General features: G+C 41.5%; 1 protein-coding gene across 6 annotated transcripts in view; it reads right to left on the bottom strand.

Annotated features, from left to right (window-relative positions):
- Positions 1-573: 573 nt before the first annotated feature.
- LOC144490680 (Golgi integral membrane protein 4-like) overlaps positions 574-22359 on the bottom strand; it is a 117006-nt gene continuing 95220 nt past the window's right edge. For 3 of the 6 annotated variants that reach the window (XM_078208384.1, XM_078208423.1, XM_078208399.1), the window contains 3 exons: positions 20884-20981; positions 14038-14106; positions 574-4789 (listed from right to left, as the gene is read on the bottom strand). In XM_078208384.1, coding sequence (XP_078064510.1) covers positions 4634-4789; positions 14038-14106; positions 20884-20981 — 323 coding nt within the window. In that variant the 3' untranslated portion in view covers positions 574-4633. The remainder of the gene's footprint in view (positions 4790-14037; positions 14107-20883; positions 20982-22359) is intronic. The other 3 variants (XM_078208392.1, XM_078208407.1, XM_078208416.1) reach the window with 3 other exon arrangements.

Raw genomic sequence — 22359 nt, 5'->3', positions numbered from 1 at the left:
AGAGATGTTGGGGGTGATTTTGAGTTCGTGTGAACCTGCTTTACAGGAATTTGAATATAGGGAGGCGATGGCCTAGTGGTATTATTGCTAGAGTTAATCCAGAAACTCAGCTAATATTCTGGGGACCTGGGTTCGAATGGCTTGTTGAGACCCTGCCCTCCTACTTGACGGCATGAAACATGCCCCCTTTACTTATTTTTTGGCACCGTGTAGTAAGATCTGAAAAGAAAACTGATGTGTTTCTCTGGAGAGAAACACCGGTTTTCTCACCGGAAATAACATTCTGCCATTTTTTGGTACGATTCCTCCTAATAATGCAAAGTCTTAGCGCCCACAAAGCTTTAACTGGAATTAAGTTCTGAACAATATAACTGTGACTAAGAAATCATCCTCATCAAACAATTGCGTATTCAATGATGAATGGATGTGCTCAATACGAAAAAGAAACAGTTTTTTTCTCTAATCATCTTCCAAAATACTGTTGCACAGATGCATTTGTCTAAAATCATGGAAGAAAATGCACAAAGAAAAATAATTCAAGCATTCAATAATGAAAAGGCAGATTATACGAAGCATTGGACAATCACACAGTTTAATGATGGCAAATAATTTTACATAATCACTTAATTTTCTTTAGAAATCGTAGTATTTTACTATATAGTCTTTAATCTTTGTTGATCAGCATTAGTATTTACATAATATACACTTTACACTGAAATAAAGTTCAGTAAACAGGAGCTCTCACATGTATCTTGCTACATGAATACTGCTGACAACAAATTCTGGTAAAAATCTATCCTGAAAAGCTGTTTGCGTAATCACCCCATCCCCATCAAAGCAAAACATAAAAAGCAACACATGAATGGACATCTACGCTTGAGTTTGATTAGAAATTTTTGCATATTGTTTCTTGTAACAGCATTATACACTTTGGTAACATACTAAAATATCCAGGTTATTTATTAATGGTAGTGTATCAAGCTAGTTCTACAGCTATTATTTAAAACGTGTTCAGGCAATGTAAAAATAACATAGCCAATCAACCCAAATGTGAATACCACACAGAAATATTAAATTCCTGCATGTTACAACAGAACAATAACCGTCCTATTGTGCCCCTAAAGTAAATTAACATCTCAAAAACAATGTTCTCTTTACTATTCCAAGCAAAATGGTTATCATACATGTCACTACCATTTTACTTCAAAATAGATTGGATTTAAAAATATTTACTTAAAAAAGGGAGCTAGAACAGGCCAAAGAAATATATTAGCTTAACATCAATGATAGGAAAGATAATGGAATACTTACTCAAAAACAGAGCAGAAAAAATTAAATATAATAAGGATAGTCAGCCTGGATTTCCAAAGGGATGGCTATGTTAGATGAACCTTATGAAATTTTTAAAAAATTCATTCATGGGACATGGGGTTCGCTGGCAGGATTTATTGCCCGTCCCTAGTTGCCCAAGGGCAGTTGAGAGTCAACCACATTGCTGTGGCTCTGGAGTCACATGTAGGCCAGACCAGGTAAGGACGGCAGGTTTCTTTCCCTAAAGGACATTCGTGAACCAGGTGGGTTTTTATGACAATCGACAATGGTTTCATGGTCATCAGTAGATTCTCAATTCCAGATTTTATTTTATTGAATTCAAATTCCACCATCTATCGTGTGGGATTTGAACCGAGGTCCCAGAGCGTTAGCTGAGTTTCTGGATTAATAGTCTAGCAATAATGCCACTAGGCCATTGCCTCCCCCTTATTTGGGATAGTAACAGAAAGAGTAGATAAGGGTTATACAATAAATGTAAGATCAAAGGATTTCCAAAAGGCCCTTCAATAAGATACCATATACTGAACTCATGAAGGCAAGTCAGAAGACCAGTACCAGAATGGATAACAAGCTGGTGATAAACAAACAGAGGGGCTAAATGCGGTTGCTCAGACTGGCAAAATGTGGAAAGGATTGGTGCTGGGACCACTAATTGTCAACATTTGCAAGGGTGATTTAACGTGGGAATCGGAATTCCAATTTAAAAATAGGTGCGAGACATGATTCAAAGGAGGACAAAATACAGGAAGACACGGATAAACCTGAAGAATGGGCATGCAATTGGCAAATTAGCTTCATTATAGCTAAATTTGAGGTGTTATATTTGGCTAGGAAGATTAATGAAGTTAGATATTCTTTGGAAAATAAGTGCCTCAATGGGGTAGAGGAGCAGAGAGATCTGGGGGCACAGTTACACAAATCACTAAGTAGCAATGAACGTTAGCAAGGCCATAAAAAAAACGAAGAGCTTGAATTCATTTCTAGCAGAATAGAATTGCAAAGCACAGCCGTTATGTTAAGCTTGTTTACTGCCTTGGTTAGACCACATGGATTCGTGTGAACGGTTCATCTCTCAATATCATGAAAAGAATCTTGAAGCATCGCTGCAGCTCAAGGATGAATTATTAGAATATCACCAGAACCGAATCAGAAAAGATTGAACAGGTTGGGATCCTTTCTCTATAAAAATGAAGACTGAAGAGTGACTTGTTTGAGGTCTTTAAGATAAAGGGACTGAGAGGGTAGACATATAGAATATGTTTCCATTTATGTAGGATAGGTCAGGACTAAGAACCATGGAATTTAGATAGATGATAAATCCAATCGGGAATTCAGGAGGAATTTCCTTACCTAGAGAGTGGTTAGAATGTGGAACTTGCTACCATATGGCCTGGGGGTTGAGGTGAATTGCATAGATGCATTTAAGGGGAAATTGGATGAATACAAGATGGAGAAAGGAATGGAAGAACATGTCGATGGGTTTAAATGAAGATGCGAGGAGGCTCATGTGAAGCATAAACACATGGATATGTTGGCTGGTGTGCCCTGTTCAATGTAACTATTCAATTGTACTTAAAAATTTGATATAGAAAATCAACATTCCTTTGCTTCAATGACGCAAATAATAGTTGACTCATGGGCTCCATGTTACTATCTTATAATGTTTATTAAAAACCCTCTAGAAAAACCTAACCTTTTGCCTTCATAGAAATGTTTGTCACCTTGACATTACGAGTCATGATGACTATGTATTTAATTTTAAAGCTTTAAATTTTAATGCACCACAAATATTAAAATATCAGCATATATCATATGTGCAGATTGATACGTCTCATGGAGTAGGTGCAATATATGAGCCAGAATTCTCCGGCCGTTCACACCGGCAGGATTCTCCTGTCCCTACGGGAGCGCAGCCCCACCTGTGGGTTTCCTGCCGGCATGGAATGACATTCCATTGACAGCGGTGGGAATTCCCATTGACAGCGGTGGGACCAGAGAATCCCGCTGCTAGCAAACAACGCGCCGCCTCTGGCTGGCGGGAAACACACGGCTGAGAGGCTGGAGAATCTCGCCCATGATTTTTTATATACCCTTTTAATCTCATGACTTAGAAATTCCCATATGGTTTACAAATGGAAGATTAAATTTAAATTGCACCAATTAACTCGCTCATGAACAAGAAGAAAGTTAACGACATTTAAAGAGTAACCGAACTAGCAATTGTTCATCTTTATGGGCTTTCTTACCTGTTTGATTGTCATTTCAATGCAATAAGTTTTAAAACAGATTTAAATACAATATACGTTTCCTTCAGAAAAAAAGGACAAAAATAGAAACAGTAACTCATAAACCACAAATGGATCCTTTCTGTATTGAGTCTCCCTGTTACACAGAAAGAAGAATTCTTTGAACAGACTATCGCTCAATAACATAATGGCATAATAATAGCAAAATACTGCAGATGCTGGCGATCTGAAATAAAAACAGAAAGTGCCAGGAAAACTCAGCAGGTCAGGCAGCATCTGTGGAGAGCGAAACAGTCATGACTCTTCTTCAGAGCTCAACATAACATAACGGCGCTGGATATGGTAATACTGGAGGACTTATTACCTGCACTTCATAAAGAACAGCTCGTTATGAAATACGTTTGTTCTGAAACTGAGGACAAATTTAACTTTGATAGACAGTTGGGATTACTGTGGGGTAGATCTTGACTTTATGCGGAAGTATAAATGGGCAATTTGAGTCAATGGAAATTGAAATCAGGAGGTGTAAAATGGCTGCTGACTTGCTCTCATTCATTTTATACTATCGCAAATAGTCACGATCTACCCATTGTGTGCAGTGCTTAATACACGATCACTTATGTTTACAAATTAACATCTAATCATATTGATGATAAATATCACTCGTTAGAAAATAGGTTTTGATGAACTTCAGAAACTTTCAAGAATTGCTCAAGTTATAATTGACTGTGCATCGAAACAATTACTTTCATATGATTTACGTAGAAGAAAACCTCAAAACAAATATGATGGAACATTTTAACATTGTAAAAAAGTTTTACTGTGAATCTTTTGTGGTCTATTCTTTCACAATGAACTTATTATAAATTACATATAATCAAAAAGCAGCTGCTTTTGAAGGGCTTTAATACATTACCTTTAAATATGTCCAAATTTAAATTAACCGGAAAAAATACTGTATTAAATATATTTATGTGAAAGTATCTATAAAAGATTGTAGGTTGATCAACTCAAATTGGGCAAACAAAAATAATACAAAGTTTATTCTAAAAATGTCACATTTCTGCCCGCCGATTTGTCTTTGCAGCATCTCTTTCTTCTTCGTCTTCCTCCTCTTCATAATTTTCATCCTCTTTCTCCCCTTCCTGGTTGGCATCGTCAGCTACAGCCTCTTCTTCCCGCTCGTTAGCCCCCCCTTCCTTCTCATCAACCTGCAAAATGGGAAAAATCACACCATACTACCATGAAAATCCGTGTGTGTAAGATACTTCTTTCTCTCGAGTGATCCGTGCTCTGCAGTTGGGGGGTGGGGGTGAATGGGTGGGAGGGGTTGGGAACAGCTGAACATGTGCGATTTTGTGCTGTTCCGCTCATTACTTCTGGATGTGTTGCATGCAAATCTTGTGATGGGGGCGGGTCGCCCTCCGTGCTGTTACCTCATTCACTCAAAAATCAGGGAACCATGTTTAAAGGGCACCTGGACAGCCTCCCTCCTTTCCCCTCACTTAACCTGCCTCCCAGGTACCCCCAGGTCCAGCATCCACTCCACCCTGGCAGCCCCCTTCCAGCCTTTACACAGCTTGCGTTTGTGGCACCCAATATGAGTGAGATTATGTGTGGTCCCCACGAAGGTGCAAGCAGAGTCTACTGACCCAGAAGTGAAGCTCGTCGGGTACATACTGCTTATATACAGTCGTAAAAGTGAACGTCCTGATTTCCCATTGGTGGGTACTTAATTTAAAGGGCAAACTTAATTCCAGCAAGTTAACCCTTTAATGAACATACATGACATGCTAATACAAGCAAAAGGGCTTCCTGGCAGTGTTTGTTGGGCAACTTAACCTGCCTTAAACTCCTGAGAAAGGAATTCCCACAATTCATTCCACTGTTGGAAAACTGATTGTTTGACCTCATGCCAAATTAACTTCCTCAGCCCGCCAAGCTTGTGAAAGATTCTGCCAAGCATTATAACAACGTAGTCGAGACTCCCATCACTGCCACTCATTTGTGGAAACGCAGGCTGCAAAAGATAACCTGAAACTTTGAAAGCCCTGATCTACTTGATCCAACAGTTTTCCAAGGTGGTTATCTGGTTCTGCAAGGCTAACGTCTACCTCTCCAAAACTTAGCACCAATTGGAGGCCAGAATCAACACGGCAGCCATCTGAGCTTTCACGAAAGGCTGTGAGCATGGATTTCTGTTGTGAGTATCCCTGGAGATGACCCCACTTTCCAGGGAAGACTAAGAGTCTTCAAGGATGACACCACACATTCTGGAAATAGACTTCGCCATATTTTTAATGTGGTGGCAAAACTCCATGATAGACCCTCCAACAAATGATATAAATGATTGTGTGAAGCAATCCTTTCTCATAGCTGCTGAAGTCAACTGGTAACATTGTACGCTCCCTCAGCCCCCGCCAGTGGATTCTGAGGTGAGAAGGGAGGGTGAAACTGCACGGAGGGTTCCCACCTGCCCTGACCTGGTAGCGATTTTACACTGAGGTGGGCAGGGCATTGGACAGGAAGCCCGCCCTTTTCCCAATTAAGGCCCTTAAATGGTCACTTAATGACAACTTGAAGGCCTTTTCCCACTCAGTCCCAACTATTCAACTGGCGGGTGGATGACAGCTATGGGGAGAAACGCATAAAGGAACATGACAGGATTCCCACTGGCTTCCATTAAAAGCCTCCTTCTGACTTGGAGGCACCCTCCCCTTAAGTCCCAGTGATCTCTGGACCTCCCGCCCAAATCCCCAAGCCTATCACAGCCCCTCCAGTCTATCCCGAGACCCTGAGATCACCTCGCAACACCCCACCCCCCCCGGCATTCCCTACCTTCTCACCCTGGGAGCCCTGCCACTTACTTATCTTGGGTTCCTGGGATTTCTTGCCAGGTCACATTCCCGCAGTACCTCTTCGGAGCTCTACAGCGCTGTTGCTGGAGGGATTGGAAAGCTGCAGGCCAATTTGATTGACCAGCAGCTCTCCATAACGAGCTTTTCTCCTGTGTGAGAGGCGGAACTCCTGCCTTTTCCCACCGACGCTTATTTGAGCATAACATGACACCGGGTGAGTCCCCACCATGCTGAAAATTCAGGCTAATATTTCTGTATTCTTCAGCAGAGCTCTTAGAGGCCCTCACCTTCTGGTGGGTTGTCTGGTTATCTCTGTCATCTGTCCTTGCTGCTGCTCAATAGTTTCATCACATACAAACGCCTCAACCTCATAGAATCACAAAATCCCTGCGGTGCAGGAGGTGACCATTTGGCCCATCGAGCTTGCACCATGCAACAATCTCACCCAGACCTTATCCCCGTAACCTCCTTACGGTAAGGGGCAATTTAGCACGGCCAATCTGCCTAACCCATACATCTTTAGACCTCACATTCAAACCAAGCCAATCTTGGTGCTGTTGCTTCGGAGCATGATGATGGCTCCTCAGAAGTACTCTTCTCCTCTGAGATGTCTTATTCTGCAGGATGAGACATTTGAGAGGAACGTAGAAGGAACAGGAAAGGGACATGAGTTAGCCTGGCACTGACAGGCTGGGCAATAGCATATGACAGGCATCACTATGCAGCTTGATGTAGTTAAGCTGTATGATTGTGAATGAAGAACACAATGAAACAAGAAATAGGGGGTTTAGGCCATTTGGTCCCTTCATCCTGCTCTGCCATTCAATAAGATCATGGCTGATCTAATCAAGGCCTCAACTCCACTTTCCTGCCTGTCTCTCATCATTCTTGACCCCTCAGTACATCAGAAATCTGTTTAACTCAGCCTTCAATACATTCAATGATCCAGCTTCCATGCTCTTTGGGGAAGAGAATTCCGAAGATTAATGCCTCTCTGAGGGCTTCCTCACTATTGTGCGGATCCCATCCTTCATTAATTGAGCCACCCCACCTTCTTTTGCTTCTTCCTATTGTTTTGAAGTGTCAATTACTCTTGAATATGCAATTTCTATATTGGTCACCTTGCTGTTGCTGTAATGTCTATCGAACGAATCCATTTACTTTTATTTGTGCCATGAATGCCCCTATCTAGTTATGAATACTGCATGCCTTCAGATCATGTAATTCTGTCTTTTCATAATTTTTCGCTATGCTGACCCTATTTGTAGGTATGCTCCAGTTATTATTATCCACATCGTTACCCTGCACTTTTGCTTTGTCATTTTTTATTAACTTTCTAAACTTTCCCTCATATGAGCCCTCTCTCATTACCACCCCCCCGCTCCCCAACCCCTGGTTACACCTGCCCCCCACCCTCCCAACTAACTAAAGTCCTCTCTACGACTCTAGTTATTAGATTTGCCACTACACTGGTCCCAGCATGATTAGGTCATTCCAATAGAACAATTCCTCTTTCCCCAGGGAATTAATCTCCTCAGGATTCCCAGCCTCTGACCTGCTCTTGCAGCCACAATGCAGACGAATACATCACTTTAACCTCAAATTACCGAATATTCGCGCATTGTGAGCTCAGACATCCTTGAATAATATGCCTCCCTTCTATAGGCTATTGAGTTGGACGATCAGCCATGATCGTGATGAATGGCGGAGCAGGCTCAAAGGGCCAAATGGCCTCCTCCTGGTCCTATCTTCTATGTTTCCCTCCAATGTTTGACTACCGCTGAGGTAGAAGAGGGGGTAGTGGCCAGCTGTTACATGAAGGGTATCCAAATGTCAAGGGTACCAGTAATACCAATCTTTAGAAACACCTCCGCAGACTGATACGCTAATCAATGTTAGAACGTACTAGAAGAATAAAACCCTAACACAAAGAAGGGAAATCACTGTACACTTTCCTCTCACCAGTTTTAAAGTAAGATTGAAAAGCTGAATCAAAAAAGGAGTAAGAAATTATCTTGGAAGTTGGAGTGCTTTATGATGGAATAAAATAAGTTTTTTTGCATTGAAATAAACACTGGATGAAATTAATTCTAGGCTTAAAAAATTGAGGGCAGCAAATGGAAGTATTTGAAATTGAAAAGTTGACCTTCAGTCAGAAAAGAAACTATTACTTAATAAGGAGCTTCTCACGAGATTAAATCATTGAGATTGCCATGATTAAATGTTACTTCACAGTCTTTCAAGGAGAACTGGATGAATTTTTGTGTCAGCCTAAAATTTTAAATGTAAAACATTGTTTTAAAAAAGGAATTGGGCTTACAGATCAAGGATTCAAGAGGATAAGAATAGATGAGACTTAGAGAATATACACTATAAAATTAATCTGCTGGTTTTAGTCCTTTTCTGATTTTAAAATACCTCGGCCTAGATGTTCCGTGGGGGCCAGTGCTCAGAGGCAAATGGTTTGAAATGGATGTTACATTGACACAGTGAATGTACCTTTTGCAGCCAATTTTATTTAGTCAGCTGATTATCATAACTATGCGCAGGTTCAGAGGCTGAAAAGTAAGTCTTGTCTCACCTTTTTCCTCCTGTCACATGATGCTGCCCAACTGTGAATGCTTATGCCAAAACAGTTGCGACAGCTGTGAAGGAATGACCAAAGTATGCCAGTAACAGCAAACTGGAGCCGAACGGCAAACTATTAGATCCATAAATAAAACATAACAGCTGAATCGGATAATGTTTTGCAAAGCTGCAATCTAATCGTAGAATTCAAAGGGTTTAAGAAATTACTCCAGCCTTATTCTCCTGTAATACAGGGCATTATCCCAGCACCATGTTACAACTTTACAATCAGGGTAAGCTGCGAGTTCCACATATGGCCAAAGAACAACATTATTTTAATTGGAAAAGCTTTTCTTAAATAGTCATTATGAGGATAGTCCCCATGACGTATCTCTTTCTATTTTCAACTCCATTACAGTCAACAGAACTGGGAATCAGGAGAGAATCACTATCACCCATTTTGCATTGTCGTAGAAGGTCAAAATTATTCCAGTTTAAACATGTACAATAATGACTTGACATGCGAATTGAATCTTGCCATCATAAGAGAGGAAGGGAGCAAACTTTAAGAAAAATAGCATCAGATTCACAGAAGTGAGATTTTAGAACTAAATTCAAAGCATCCATTCACGGTATGAAGTATAACCAGAGAAAATCAGAATGGGGACAGGAAACTGAGAAAATCAGGAAATATTTGATGTGCAGTGCCTGCAGAGTTAATAGCTTATGCCAGTTAACAATTCATTTTGCAAAAGATGACATTATAATTAACTATTGAGTTATCAAAGTCAAAATTCTCCCTCGTGTTTTTTTCTCCGGTGAATATCAGCACTAAAGATGCAGCTGAAAACACTGACAATTGACTAGGATTCTCCCGGCCCACTGTGCGGTTTGAGCAGCGCAACGGGCCAGGAGACAACGATGGGGGGGCCGGTTGCGAGTCTCCCAGGCACTTTTTCTTAGTGCAATCAGCTCCGCTTCAAAAATTAGCACGGAGCTGATTATCATATGGAATAATGACATTTCAATGACATTTCCACATGATTAGCGGGCCCGAGGCGGTATTCCCCAGGCCCGCTAGAGTCTGCCCCCACCCCCCCCCAGCTAGGGGCGGTTCCCATCAGCGGGGTTTACAACTGCTCCCCACAAATGGGGAACAGGCTTCCTCATCTCGCTGGTGGGGACAGAGGCCATTGAGGTCCACCCGGGAGGTTGAGGGCAAGAAGAGGTGCCCCTTGGGCAGTGCCAGCCTATGTAGTGCTAGCTTGGCACACTGGCACAGGCCAAAGGGCACCAGGTGGGCGGGACATAAAATCCATAAAATGGGTTGAACCTGCTGCCACTCTGCAAGTGGGATCAGTGGGAGAGGGAGGCGGGCGATCGGGGCTGGCCAATGTGGGTGGGTGGGGGGGGGGGTAAATCAAGTGGGTTCTGGGGAAGGACAGTGATCGGAGACCAGCGATGAGGGTAGGGGGCAGGGGCAGTGCTATGAGCAGTGGCCCGCTCAGCGCTATGCTGCCGGCCTCTCAGGCAGGAATAGCTCCCCCGCACCCCCCAATGTGAATCCATCTGAGGCACTCTGCATTGCACAGAGTATTGGGCGATTCATTCAGGTAAGTACGACCAAAATATGGGCCGGAAGTTCTCCTATTTTCCCGCCTGTTGAGCATTTAGTTTTGTTTTGGGAGAATCCTGGCCCAGGACTTATAAAATGGAAGTTAAAATGAACATCCATGAAAACAAGGATCAGGAAAGGGACGTACCAACAAAACTATTTCATTTAGGGAATGAACAATGAGAATCTGAGAGAGTCGGGAGAGGTTGAAATGGAAACATGTGGGATATCCACGTTCAGATGTAGACAAAAACTAAAGCATGGATGGAAAGTTGAGAAGGCAGGTGGTGTATGTTAAACGGAAGAGAGTTCAGAAACAGAGGTGGCTGAATTAGAAGCACATCAAAGGACTGGAATAGAAGAATGGGGACTAGAAGATCATGTAAACTGAACAGCAAAAATACCTTAAAAGGTATTTTTACATGAGTGGAATTCCATCTGCTACAGTACACAGAACAAGGAAACATTGACAAAACTGACAATGGCCAGTTCCAGTAAATGTGGAAGCACCATGTTAGTGCTGTCCAGATTGCAATATTACACAGAGGGATGCCCTGGACTAAAGAGACCAGCTACTGATCGCGAATGAAAAAATGGAACAGGGGCCCCCGGAAGATCAAAAATCCCAAAAAATGGAAAAACCTCCTGCAAATTGGGATGAATTAAGAAAAATTATAGATCGGCCTGTCAGGAAAAGCGTGAGATCTTGGGCTGAAAGAATCCTGTTCACCATTGGTATCAGGCAGTAAGATTTTCAGCAGCATGGGGTAGGGGAACACTCAGGATACACCTTGGGTGAAGTAAATGCCAACCAATCCCACTGTAATGAATGGGGTTCGAACAGATCGTGACCTCAGGAGAAATACTGCTAGGCGGTATCCTAGGGTTACTGTTGGGACCATCTCTCTCTTCCTCATGTAGTTTCCTTGTTGGCTAATCATGATTCAATGATGCCATGATATCACAAAGGAGCAAGTCGAAGAAGCAGGCCCCAAGAACTATATCAAGTGGTACAGGGATTGAATGTCTGCCATTAACTTTATTATACACAAACAAAATGAAAAGTTAATTTAAATAAAGCAAATAAAGTGATGCCATCTGGCTTGTGAAGTGATACTCCATCAGAAAAGCTAATGCAATACAAGAACTTATACCAAAATATAAGAACAGTCCAAAAGACGTGGGGTAGGTGGATTGGCCATGCTAAATTGCCCCTTAGTGTCAGGGGACTAGCTAGGGTAAATGCATGGGATTATGGGGATAGGACCTGGGTGGGATTGTGGTCAGTGCAGACTCGATGGGCCAAATGGCATTGTAAGATTCTATGATTCTATGAACAATGTGTTGCACAGGAGTATAGTAAATGCTGTGTACTGTTTTTCAACAAAGATATGTGCAGATACATGTAAAGACAAACAGTACTATTCAATGGTAATTGGAGGATTTTCTATCTCGAACTTTTTAAACTGGTATTCTAATTCCTTTTACCTGCTCTGATATGATGTTGATACACTACGGATATGGATATGGATAGCAGCAATACCATGTCAATGTTGATCATTTCTTTCAGTTGATATACAATATTCTAACAAAAACACAGACGCTGCTTAAGGTAAATTCCTATTAGGATTTATAATAATAAAGATGGTAACTAGATGGAAATGTGTTCCGTTTTTGGATTGTCAAAACTCTAGGAGGACATGGAAAAACAAGAGTCTTGCTCTCCCCAATAAGCCAAGGGACTCAAAACTTGTAAATTAATATCCTGAAGGAAAATTCTGCATAAATAATGGGTCCTTGTGCAAAATTTCAGAATATCCATTCACATAATAGGGCGGCACGATAGCACAGTGGTTAACACTGCTGCTTCACAGCTCCAGGGACCTGGGTTCGATTCCCGGCTTGGGTCACCGTCTGTGGAGTTTGCACATTCTTCTCGTGTCTGCGTGGGTTTCCTCCTGGTGCTCTGGTTTCCTCCCACAGTCCAAAGATGTGCGGGTTAGGTTGCTTGGCCATGCGTAGGTTAGAGGGATGCGTAGGTTAGAGGGATTAGTGGGTAAATATGTAGGGATATGGGGGTAGGGCCTGGGTGGGATTGTGGTCGGCGCAGATCTGATGGGCCGAATGGCCTCTTTCTGTGCTGTAGGGTTTCTAAGATTCTAAGACTCCTGGCCCATTTCCTTCATAAACAGTTCTGTCCCTTTCCCCATATTCCAAACCATTTCATTTATTTCTATTTTGTAAATGCAGTTCCAAAGGATTGTGTGGCTGCTATTCAGTGGGGTGTGATGGAGAGCACATCGCCCAGTCGTAGCACGTTGATCTGAAATAATCTCAATGGACTCCCATCTGACTGATACTTTTGACTTTTTGGTATATATCCATTTCTTTGCCATGTTTAGTCTTTATCTTCCACAAGCAACGTTCCCCAACTCCTGCACACAGCAACACAGGAAAAATCATGCTCCCAAAAGCATGATGTTGATTTATACTTGTCCCTTTAACATTCACTCCTGCTCCCAACAACCCTAGTTGTCAGACCCTATCTGCATAGCCAAAAGGATGAAGCAAACTCACAGTCAAGCAGAACTCAGATCAGTTTACCTCACGAGACTATATTATGTAATATTCAGCTGAGTTAAAGTTTATTTATTAGTCACAAGTAAGGCTTACATTAACACTGCAATGAAGTTACTGTGAAATTTCCCTAGTCATCACACTCCGGCGCCTGTTTGGGTCAATACACCTAACCAGCATGTCTTTAGACTGTGGGAGGAAACCGGAGCACCTGGAGGAAACCCATGCAGACACAGAGAGAACATGCAAATTCCACACAGACAGTGACCCAAGCTGGGAATTGAACCTGGGTCCCTGGCGCTGTGAGCAGCAGTGCTAATCACTGTGCCGCCTGAGTTAAGTCACACAATACAAGATAGACATGAAATTTCTTTGCCAACTATTCTAAGGTAAAGCCATTCGTTTAAAACAAAATAATTGCTGCAGGTGCTGGAAATCTGAAACAAAGACAGAAAGTGCTGGAAACTGTCAGCTCAGGCAGCATCTTTGCAGCAAGGCAGGCAGGGTTAATGCTTCAGATTGAAAATCTTTAGCCAAAGCCAGAAGGTGTTGTAAATATGCCATGTAGCAGCAATTACTCCACCTATCTCCTCCATTCACAAATGCTACTTAATCTGTTTATTTTAAATTAGTTAATGCCTGTGCTTAAACATGAACAGGTGAATTTGTTAGTATGTTCATCACTGATATTCTCAATGCTCCAGAGCTCCTAGATTCTACCGTAAAGCTTTTTGAAAAAGCAACGACTGAAAACAATGAGGGTGCTGACTATATTTCAATGTCTATGTAAAAGTAAATTGTAGTGTCATCCCATAAGCTACACTAGCATGCATTTCCTTACCTCTTCTTCTCCCTCATCCTGGTACTCTTCATCTAGATTATCTTCCTGTTGATCAGGATTTCCGCCAATCTGCACACATCAATACATAGTGATTATATCTACCCATTCCACAACGCAAACAAGCTAAGTAGGAAGAAAGTAAAATGCTGTAATCTAACAAAATGAAATCCTAGGTTCAAGCAACAAGCATACTTTGAACCTATTGGGGGGAATTTTCCCATCCTGCTTGCCACGGAAATTGTAGCGGGCAGGGGGTGGGGGGGACTATGCAAAGGTCCACTGACCTCGGGCGGGATTTTTTAGTTTTAGAGCGGGCATGGTCGGAAAATCCCATCCATGCTCTTAGCTATCTTGTAATCTCCTTTTACCCTAGGCTTTAATTTTTCTCTAGGAAACGGATCTTGATTCATGCAAGTTTATAATTCAACCGGTGTTACATTCGCCCACGGCTGGTTCAGAACGAAGTAACTGTAACTAACTTCAATTTTCCATGCATAAAACTTCTCACATTTGTAGGCAAAATCACACATAATAAAGTTCCAGTGGCACAGTGTTCTGAATCACACTGTGCTAGAGGAACATGATGGTGCATACACAACCTCATTCCTGTCTCGCTATTGAGGGAGACAACTCAGGTGGCAAAGAGGAGTAAAGAGTTGGAAATCCGAACACAAATCATCTGGGCTGCCCTCAAAAATTGTTGGTTTATGAGCCATGCTGGCGGAAGTGTGGGAACAGGGATGTAATTTTATCCTGCCAACTAAGAAATGAGATGTGACGGAGAGAGACCTAAAAGGAAAATGCAAGCTCAGAAAGATTATTAACTTGTATAATTTTATTATATATCCCTGCAAAAAATTAAAGAACACCACCACATCTCCCAAATTTTATAACCCATTAGTTTAAAAGGTTTCTGAGAACCCAAGCATACTTTTGCAATCATGGACTGAGTAGAATATAGTATCTAAAAACACATCATTAATTTAATTCCAACATTCTCCTTTTCTGAACATTTCAAATAGATAAAAGAACTCTGCCGAGAGACCATCAATCTGAAACATTAATTCCGTTTCTCTCTCCACAAATCCTCAGCTGTTTTTCCAGCATTTTCTGTTTTTACTTCATATTTTCAGCACTGCAGCATTTTATTATTGTACAGGTTTCACATTATGTGCAAGATTACTAAGTAATTCCTTATAACTTAATAAGATGTAAAACAAGTATTGCAACCTAATTTCTTTTTCATTCGTGGGACATGGGTGTCGCTGGCTGGCTAGCGTTTATTGCCCATCCCAAGTTTCCCTTCAGAAGGTGTTGGTGGATACAACTGTGTGGCTTGCTACGCCATTTCAGAGGGCAGTTGAGAGTCAACCACATTGCTGTGGCTCTGGAGTCACATGAAGGCCAAACCAGGTAAGGATTTCCTTCCCTAAAGGACATTAGTGAACCAGATGAGTTTTTCTGATAATTGACAATGGTTTCATGGTCATCAGTAGATTCTTAATTCAAATTCCACCACCTGCCGCGGTGGGATAAGAACCTGGGTCCCCAGGATATTAGCTGGGTTTCTGGATTAATAGTCTGGCGATAATGCCATTAGGCCATCGCCTAATATTAGAAACCCTTTCAACAAAGGTTTTTCCTGCGTTCAAAGTACTCAATTACTATGAACGCACAGCTTGTTTTTCTAATGGGAGTATAAAGGAGAGGATTCCTCCTGCATTATCTATTATCTAGGGGCGGCACAGTGGCACAGTGGTTATCACTGCTGCTTCACAGCGCCAGGGACCTGGGTTCGATTCCTGGCTTGGGGCACTGTCTGTGCGGAGTTTACACGTTCCCCCTATGTCTGCGTGGGTTTCCTCCGGGTGCTCCGGTTTCCTCCCACAGTCTGAAAGATGTGCTGGTTAGGTGCATTGACCCGAACAGGCGCCGGAGTGTGGCGACTTGGGGAATTTCACATAACTTCATTGCAGTGTTAATGTAAACCTTATTTACGACTAATAAATAAACTTTATTACAAAAAAATGCTGAGCATCAAGCTGGCAAGAAAACAAAACCATTAGTGTTATCAACGCCTTCCATATGAGTTACTTTCTGAACACAAAAAGGCCTCTTCAGGCTACAGATGCCAGTGAGCAGTGACCACAAGCTTACTTGATGCATTCTATCCTAATATTTGTGCTTAATATACAGTTTTGGAGATGAGATAATGTCTCAAGGGATTACATTCTTGCCTCATGATGTGTAAACACAACCCCAAGCTGGAAAAATATTGATTGGATTGCTTATTTTTTTGAGTTTCACCTCCATTAAAGGAACATCATAGAATCTCTACTGTGCAGAAGGAGGCCATTCGGCCCATCGAGACTGCACCGACAACAATCCCACCCAGGTCCTATTCCCGTAACCCCACATATTTAGCCTGCTAATCCCCCTAACACTAAGGGGCAATTTAGCATGGCCAATCCAGCTAACTTGCACATTTTTGGACTATGGGAGGAAACCGGAGCACCCGGAGGAAACCCACGCAGAAGCGGGGAGAACGTACAAACTCCACACAGTCACCCGAGGCCGGAATTGAACCTGGGTCTCTAGTGCTGTGGGGCAGCAGTGCTAACCATGTGCCAACGTCATTCTGGGTAAAATGATTTGTGTTGTTTGATGAAGCAGTGTTACGTATTTTTCAATTATTTATAAATTAATTTGGAACAATAGTATCTATTTAAGCATCATCAAAATTGTTCATGCTTACAAAAGTATTCTTTTTTTAACCTCCCTTCTCACATATAAAGTTACAATAATACAAATGCTGACAAATAAACCAATCATTGACTCATTCTTACATTTATGAAGAAATAAAGAATTAGCAGTTACAAAGCTCCTTTCATTTCCTCAGGGCAAAGTGCTTTCTGATCAATTAAGTACATTTCAAATGTAATCATTGTTCCAGGCGCCACCAATTTCTATATAATAAAATCCCACAACAGCAATGTTTGGTGGTGTTGACTGGAGAATGTTTATTGGCCAGGACACGAAACTAGCTGCCCTACTTTTATCTGAATAATGCAAAGGACTCTTAGCAACTGATTTTTAGTGATGTCATTATTATAAAGTAGAAGAAATGGTCAGTGATCCTGCCTCATCAGCATTCCAAAGAATTAACAAAAAAATAATAGCCTAAATGATGACATTATTTTCTGATTTTCCTCTATATTCTTACTGCTGTTTTCACTTAATATTTTGATTGCAGCTTTTTAAAATTTCTTTTCCTCTTTCAACTAGTTGCTTCTGTTTTTTTCCTGCAGACAGACAATAATACTTTTCTTTACTAATTTGTGATTATGCTGGTCAATTGTTACTCTCTCCTTCACAATTTTTATTTCTGCAATTAAACTTTTATCAAAAAAGAACTTAAATCTGTTTAATGATATTTATATTAAGTTTTTTCTGGTTATATGACTTCTTCGCTTCCTCTTATTTTACCTATAAATCATTATTCAGCAGGAAATGAGAGTTCTATTAGATCTACCAGTCTTACAGTTATGTTATGGCTCCCTCTGTGAACCTAACACAGGCTGCATAACACAACACAATCCAACAATGTCTGCGACAAACAAGTCATCAGGTAAAAATTTAAGGTTGCTAACGTTAGTGGAGTCAGTTGGTTTTGACACCCTAAAGCCATCAATTTTGATGCAATGTAGTTTATTATCCTTACCGCTATTTGGTCCTCTATCTCATATTTGTCATGCAGTTGACTGTCCATTTCTGGTTGTGGCTTCAGATCCAGTGATGTAACGGGCCTTTCAATTAGACTGATACCCACAGCTTGCAAAATAGTTGGGTGGTGGGATGGTTCCAACAAACCTGCTGATGGCCGGCATCGCAAAATGAGTCTGCCTCCCTCCATTCTCAGCCCACACTGGGACAATAATCTTGTCCTGAATTACTAAACTGAGAATGAAGACGGAAGCAGTGCCGCAAAATTCAAAATACCAGGGGGAAAATGTGTTTGCGTAGTATCATTTCTGGCAGCACTGCGCAGATTCATATCAATTCACCGGGGCAGATAGGCCATCCTTTAATGACATAAACGAAGAGCTAGAAGTGATGCTACATGAACTAATTGCTACCCCCCCCCCTCCCTTTTCTTTACCGATTGTAAAAATGCTGCAATTAATTGCTTTTTGTGAAGTATCAAAGCAAGGGGTTTTGGATCTTTGCTCTTTCTTGAAAGATATGATTACGCAAGAGGAAGTCTGCATATTTTTAAAAACTGAAATATTTCCCTGAGTGTTAGGGTGCATACCACACATCAATCATGATTTCTTGCCAAGAGGAAATTCATTCCGCATTTTGCAAGTACAATTATCAAAATAGCAAAGCAATAGCATCAAAATGTTCTGTTATGTGTAATCCTTCTAGACATCCTTTCAAACAATATGTTAGAAAAGTGCATGCCAGGGAAGGTGAGGAGAATGATTGTGTATGAGATGGAGAAAGAAAGGGATTGATAGACACAACAAGCAAGCAAATACGCAAGACAAATTCACTACTATATCAGCTTGTCCAATTAGCTTTATTGATATTTATGAGAGAACCAGTAGTGTTAAGCAGGAGGTTTGTGAAAATGGCAGACAATGGGAAGTAATGGATGAGGCAGCAGATTAGAGTAACAGGAAGATTCTATAGTAACAATTGTGCGTTGTATGTTGAAAACACTGAGTTTTAGTTAATTATAAAAACAACAGTTAATAACACATAATAAATATTTTTAATAAAGCAACATGCAGAAACATGAGAGGGTTATAAATTAAGCAAGTTAAACATTTTGTTTCTCCTTATAACAATCATTCAGAAATCTATCCATAATTTAACACTGTTAAAATTGAGCCATCTTGTTCAACTCATGCCAGTATTTTGGCAGCCTTATCTGACTTCATTACTCCCCCCAGTTGTTCCCACGAACTGCAGCAGGTGGTGCAAAACTTCAGATTCCAGTTCATCCCTCAGCTAAGAGTTTCAAACCCTCTGTCAGATCCATCATGAAGAACACTTATAGCTCTCCAACATTAACTTCCTTCTGCCCCCAACCTTACCACCACTGAAACTCACTCTTTCATCAACTCCAACCTCAGTTTCTCCAACACTTCTCTTGCCAATCTTGTTCTTTTCATTCCACAACTGGCAGCTGAGGCTTCAGTTGCCTGATTTAAACTCACTCCCTAAATTCCGCTGTCGCATCACCTCTCCCCATCTTCATGCATTTAGTCATCTCCCCTAATTGTGCGACTGCATTGCACCCATTTCTCTTCTATAAATGACATGGGGTTATATTAGAGGCAATATAAAAGTGCAAATTGCTATTACTAAGATGTACAGAGGGGTTTAAAGTCGTAATTAAAGAGATAAAATGACAATCCATGTAGAAACCAGAATGGAAAATCAAATTGACTGCAATTTCTATTTTTTTCAAATGTTCAGAGGAAAAATCTGTATTTTAATGTTTTAATAATGGCACCAGTACACCTGTGGCAAATTATGACGAATCCATCATTTCATTTTGCAAGGAAGTCCTTGCTTGCCAGAGACAAATTATTCACTCCGCTATTGCTTATTGATAAGACATCATGGCATGTGGCACATTGGTTAGCGCTGCTGCCTCACAGCACCAGGGGCCCAGGTTAAATTCCGGCCTTGGGTGACTGTGTGAAGTTTGCATGCTCTTCCCGTGACTCCGAAGGTTTTTCCTGGGTGCTTTGGTTGCCCCCCACCGTCCAGAGATGTTAAATGCACAGGGTTACAGGGATAGGACAGAGGCAAGTGCCTGGGTAAGAATTTCTGTGGAGAGTTGGAGCAGACTCGATAGGCCCTATGGCCTCCTTCTGCACTGTAAAGACGCTATGGTGCTAAACGCTACACTACAGCAGAAATTCAAACCATCAGGTTTGGATAATTCTGTTATTGGAACTCCTTGGCGTGAATTTTCAGGATGACAAGCTCTCAGCACCCATCATCCTGAAAGTCAGGAGGGAATGCATCCCCGCCAACACCAACTGCCCACTGCCTGATTGGCAGCAGGTTAGACTTCCGATCACATTTGGTCAGTAGTCCCGCCATGGAGAGCTGTCAGCCAACTTGATTGGCCGACAGCTCTCCAGCCCCTCCAGGCACAGTGCTTCAATGGCCGGAAGAGGTACTGCAGCACCAGTGCCTGAGACGTAAGTCATGGGTCCACACTTCAACTAAGTACCTGGAGTTCCGGGGAGGGGAGGATATCTCCTGGGGACCCAGATGGGGGGCAATCTTGGTGTCAGTGGGCAGGCTGGGGACAGAGCGGGGAGGGGGGAGGGAGGGCCAGAGTTTCCCAGTCTCTGAGGGGTGGGCGCCCCAGTCTGAGGGGGCCTTAAGATTGAGGCGACCCCCAACCTGGGGAGGGGGGGGGAGCTTGGGCAGGCTTCCCATAATTAGAGAGATAAAATGTTACTCCATGTAGAAACCAGAATAGAAAATCAAAAATCAAACTGATTGTAAATCCTATTTTTTATTCAAATGGTCACAGTAAAGTTCTGTATTCTTATAATGATTTAATGAAGGGTGCCAGTATGCCAGTGGCAAATTAATATTATAACAAATCCATCATTTCTTTTTGCAATTTTACCAGATGCCCCATGATTGGAGAATTACATCTGGGTTGAGGGCAGGAGGGATCCAGGAGGGAATCCCATCAATGCTATTTTACGCTCCCTGCCACCTCAGTAGCTGCCTGGGAGGTGGTGGGCAGAGCGTGAAACTGTGGCCCTTGAGATAGATCATTATAAATCACAATGTAGCAATCTTCACCTGCTGGTTGATAGCCTCATGATCTGTGTGATGATTTTCATTTACTATTTCGGGGTCCTCATCTTCAGCTTCTTCATGTGGATTGTTCTCATCTTCAACTAATATGTAAAATGATGGAAAACCTTGTTACTTGATTCAGTTTCCACTGTTAATAATCCAAACGTCTTTCTAGCCAAACCATGTTGAAGAAACAACATTTGGGAAAAACATTTACCATCTGTCATGTATGGTATCTGTCATGTATGACATATTTATCTTTGATAACAATATAGCTTGAAGGCCCACCAAGAATGGCAATAGGGAATTTGACATTGCTTTTTTATTTTATGTTTTTATTCTATCTGTATTTGTATGTATAGTGAGGAACTATATTTGAATAACACATTTTATGGTTCGAGTTATAAGGGGAGGCTGGATAGACTGGGACTTTTTTCCCTGGAGTGTAGGAGGCTTAGGGGTGATCTTATAGAAGTCTTTAAAATAATGATCAGCTAGATAGTCAACACCTTTTCCCAAAGGTAGGGGAGTCTAATACTAGTAGGCACAGGTTTAAGGTGAGAGGGGAGAGATACAAAAGGGTCCGGAGGGGCAATTTTTTCACTCAGAGGGTGGTGTCTGGAACAACCTGCCAGAGGCAGTAGTGGAGGGGGGTACAATTTTGTCTTTCAAAAAGCATTTGGACAGTTACATGGGTAAGTTGGATATAGGGGGATATGGGCAAAATGCGAGCAATTGGGACTAGCTTAGTGGTAAAAACTGGGTGCCATGGACAAGTTGGACCGAAGAACCTGTTTCCATGCTGTAAATCTCTATGACCTCTATGACCTAGTGTTATGATCATTTTCCCAATCCCAATATTTATGATTTAAAAGGAGCCAATTTAACCCAGCTTTCTTGAGTTAAAGAGTGATTTATTAACTAGGAAACACAAAAAATGATAACACATATCCATATACATTCATACAAATTAGAAATGAGAACTGAGTCCAAAGTCAATATATAAAAAACTTGTTATGAAATGATTCATGATTTGAATAGCATTGATCTTAGCAATAAATAGTCGGTTTTTGAGATACCAATGTTCTGCAATACGACTGAGAACTAGCCCTATTTTGCTTTTCAGCTGTGCCTTGGCTGACGTGGCTTGCTTCAACAATCAGAAGGAGAGAGAGAGAGTTACCTGTAAACTTTTGCAGGGGCTGGTTTGCTGTCTTTTCCCCTTGTCACACGTTGACACGCCCATCATCGGTCGACCCTCACCAAGCTTTGCATCAGGCTTTTATTCCAGTCGTTGTATATTCCTGGCAGATGAAACTCACAAATCCCTCTGTAACACCGCTTACAGGACATCACCCCTGCTGAGATGATATCCATCTCCCATTATCTCCATATGAGATAGCAATTAGTTTCTTGATGCCATACGTGCTTTTCATCTATCTTTGTCTGGAAACAGGGTTTGATTCCATTTTATCTTAG

The sequence above is a fragment of the Mustelus asterias genome, chromosome 3 (genome assembly GCF_964213995.1).
Source record: "Mustelus asterias chromosome 3, sMusAst1.hap1.1, whole genome shotgun sequence".
Classification (NCBI taxonomy): Eukaryota; Metazoa; Chordata; class Chondrichthyes; order Carcharhiniformes; family Triakidae; genus Mustelus; species Mustelus asterias.
The sequence above is the reverse complement of the archived record's forward strand: the minus strand, read 5'-3'. Positions and strand labels throughout refer to the sequence as shown.